Source organism: Aplysia californica, unplaced genomic scaffold (assembly GCF_000002075.1).
Source record: "Aplysia californica isolate F4 #8 unplaced genomic scaffold, AplCal3.0 scaffold00113, whole genome shotgun sequence".
Classification (NCBI taxonomy): Eukaryota; Metazoa; Mollusca; class Gastropoda; order Aplysiida; family Aplysiidae; genus Aplysia; species Aplysia californica.
Window position 1 is genome coordinate 749,219 of NW_004797383.1, and position 3,258 is coordinate 752,476.

Consider the following 3,258-nt stretch of genomic DNA (forward strand, 5'->3'; position numbering starts at 1 on the left):
TTTACAATCATCTACGTAACTGGATAGAGAGGGGGGGGGATGGAATTAGTCGTAAAGTAGGGATGTAGGTACCTAGTGACAAGGGTGGGAGGGATGCCACAATAATATACAGGGTGATCCAAAAAAAACTTTAAAACTTTATTTCTAAATATCTCGCGCAAAAATTGTTCCAGAATGCTGTAATTTGAAAGAGATATAATTCATTCAAAAGAAATTTGTTTGATATAAAATCCACGAAGAAGAATTATGGTTTGAAAACGGAAATGGCTAAAAAAGAAAAACAGCACACAAAAACGCAAAGTTCACCAATGTTTAAAAATCTTGTAAAGGAAGTCGTGAAAAGATTAGTTGACCTTTTTCTTTATTTTCTCCTTGACATTAATTTTCCATCCCTGTGACATTTAAACAGTATTTAATTTCTTTTACAGAGTTTAAAAAACCTAGTGATTTCATTCTGAAATTCCTAGAAGCAGTGCTCCACATTCCCTCCTTTGGACTCGACACATTTTTAAAGCGTCGTTCGAAATGTTCAGTGGCGCCCTAACACGAGGACCTGCTAAACCATGAGTTTTTAAAGCCCCACACACTAAAAAGTGGCATACTAGAGACAATAGAGTGGGGTGCCCAATAGACAGCATTTTTGGAGTTAACATATCCCGCGGGGTGAAAATGGGCTTTGCACTAAACCAAATGTCATCGAGGAAATTATCCCTCTTTACAAGACAATCGAGGAATCATGAACACTTTGCCTTGCTCTGATCCATGTCATCTCGGCCTAGCGAAGATGAACATGGTATAGTCGTAGGTTAAGATCTGCCATGAGAATGCAGACTGTTGATGTGTAGGAAAGTCCTAGCTGCAGATCTTCCACGGACAGGCGTCTCATGGGACTCGGCTACTGAAATCTGCACTCTGGTGACGCTTAAAGTGCTGCGCATGGTGGGTGTTCGACTTGAAGTGGTCATTTTTTAAAGAACTTTTAAGTTCTGATTCGCTGTAGATCCAAACTGACGGAACTTCTCTACTCATGACGCCAAAGGTCTTGAGGGCACCCAAGCATTCTCTCCATGCCGTGCGCAGAACTTACAAAATGTCAGGGATGGTGAGTTTGTGGAGAGGTAATGTTCAATACAAAAAGCTCTCTGCTCTTTACTAAACGTAACCAGGATCTAAACAGGCAAACGAAATTTGGGAAAAATAATATAAGCAAACTTCTGTTGACTTGTTAGACTGTTGTAGCTTACAATATGGCGCGATTGTTGCATCTTTTAGTGGTAGGCCTAATGCGAACTGGTGCGTCTTGCTATGAAAATGGCGACAATATTGAAAATGGATTGTTTTTTTAATGCGCCATATAGAGCAAAACCATTCAATGGACTTTATCTAAAATACATATCAGACAAATTCCTTTTGGCTTCCAAACGTTAAGTTCAAATCTGAAACGCAAAACTTCAGTATGGAAGAAGATGTTTACAAAACAAGTTGTAAAGGTGTTTTTTTTGGATCACCCTGTACTTTCCAAAATAGAAAGAGTGAACAGAGGACTTGATTTTAACAAACACGTAATAGGAAAAGTTCTTCTTTAAAAAAAACAGAGACAAGTTCTTTAAGAAAAATTTATAGGGAAGTCCTATACAAAATAATTTAAAATATAGGAAAGTTCTATAACACACACACACACACACACACACACACACACACACACACACACACACACAAATATGAATGTTCATCTAGATGTCACAATCTTTATGGACAGCACATTCACGAAAACTTATTTCTAATTTTGCAAATACAAGAAAACTTGAATATTATCATTTGGAAAACAAGCAGAGAGCCGGGAACTTCAGAAACAGAAAAGGGAACCGACAAAGGGACGTAAATGTGTTTTCAAATTGACTGCCTTCACTAGAAGAACTTGTTGCCCTTGGCTTTTCAAAGTGGAATTTTAGTATAAAATATTAATATAAATATTCCTCTTTCCTGAAACGTGTTGCCCCGAGCAACCCTAATTTGAGCAAAAACGCCAACAAAAGAAGGGAAAAAAGGTTTTTGGTGCACGGTATTTAGTGGGCTGTGGCCATTTACAGTAATATACTTGGCTCGTGCAGTTTGAGGAAGACAGAAAGAAACAAAGCTAAAAACTCTGAGAAGACAATACATCTGGTAAACTGGTAAGTTGCCATGCTTTTCAAGACGGGTTTTTTTTTCGGTTATTGTTTTTCTTTTAAGTTGAACGGTTCTCTTTGGAGGTACATTTAGCGGCCAATGTTTGAGGTAGACATTTTCTTTCCAAATATATATTATGCTCCAAATTAAAGTGTTGCCCCTAACTGAAGTTAAAAGTCAAAGGCCACGACAAGTTTGAAGAATGAAGAACAGGGAACGGTTCACGCCTTCGTGAAGGTTTTTCATCCCCTGCGTTTCAAGTTAGTTTTGGGGGTCTTACCTTAAAATTTATTCTCTTTTTTTTTTCTCCTAACGCCATACATGTAGTTGTAGACGCCTTTTCAAGCAATAATTGCACTTTTATTTATTTGTTGGCGTTTTAGTTTTTGATTTTTGGTGTGGGGGTGGGGGGTTGGTCTTCTTTAAAGTTCTGCCTTTCTAGTTTGATTTAGACCAGCATAACGATAAGCGTTTGATTGTTGCGTAAAACCTTTGACTTTAATAATCAGTGGCCACCGCAGAAAGTTTCTTTAATTTCCAGCTTGATGCGGATTATGCAATTGAGGGCACCCACATTTTCTTTCATTGTGATTTTGAGAGGGGGTGTGGATTCGTGGCAGGGAGGTAGGGGGGTTGGGTGGGGGGGATGGGGAGGGGTAAAGCTACTTTAGCACAACCTGACAGCGGACAAAGCTACAACTTTGGCACAACGTGACAAAGAAAAAAAACTACCACTTTGGTGTAACCTGACATGTGTCAAAGCTACCACTTGGTCTTAATTTGACAAAGGACGGAGCTCACCACTTTGTCACAACCTGACAAATGGCAAAGCTACCACTTTGTCATAACCTGACAATATTAAAGGACGGAGCCCACCACTTTGGCATAACTTGATCCGATCCTCCAAAAACCATACACATCATTTGATTGCGCAGGCCACAGTCTGGCGTATATATTATGATGTAAATCACGACCAACATCTTATCAGATTAGACGGCCTCGGCCTGTCATAAGGGCCATAATATTTTTTCGAGAATGTATTATCATTATTATTGTTATTATTATTATTATTATCATCATCCTCATCAT

At 38.7% G+C, this 3,258-nt stretch overlaps 1 protein-coding gene across 1 annotated transcript in view; it reads left to right on the top strand.

Moving 5' to 3' along the window:
* The window catches only part of LOC106011431 (probable 3',5'-cyclic phosphodiesterase pde-5), a 25,629-nt gene that overhangs the window by 9,867 nt on the left and 12,504 nt on the right, over positions 1-3,258 (top strand). The window contains exon 5 of the mRNA XM_035969083.1: positions 846-939. Coding sequence (XP_035824976.1) covers positions 846-939 — 94 coding nt within the window. The remainder of the gene's footprint in view (positions 1-845; positions 940-3,258) is intronic.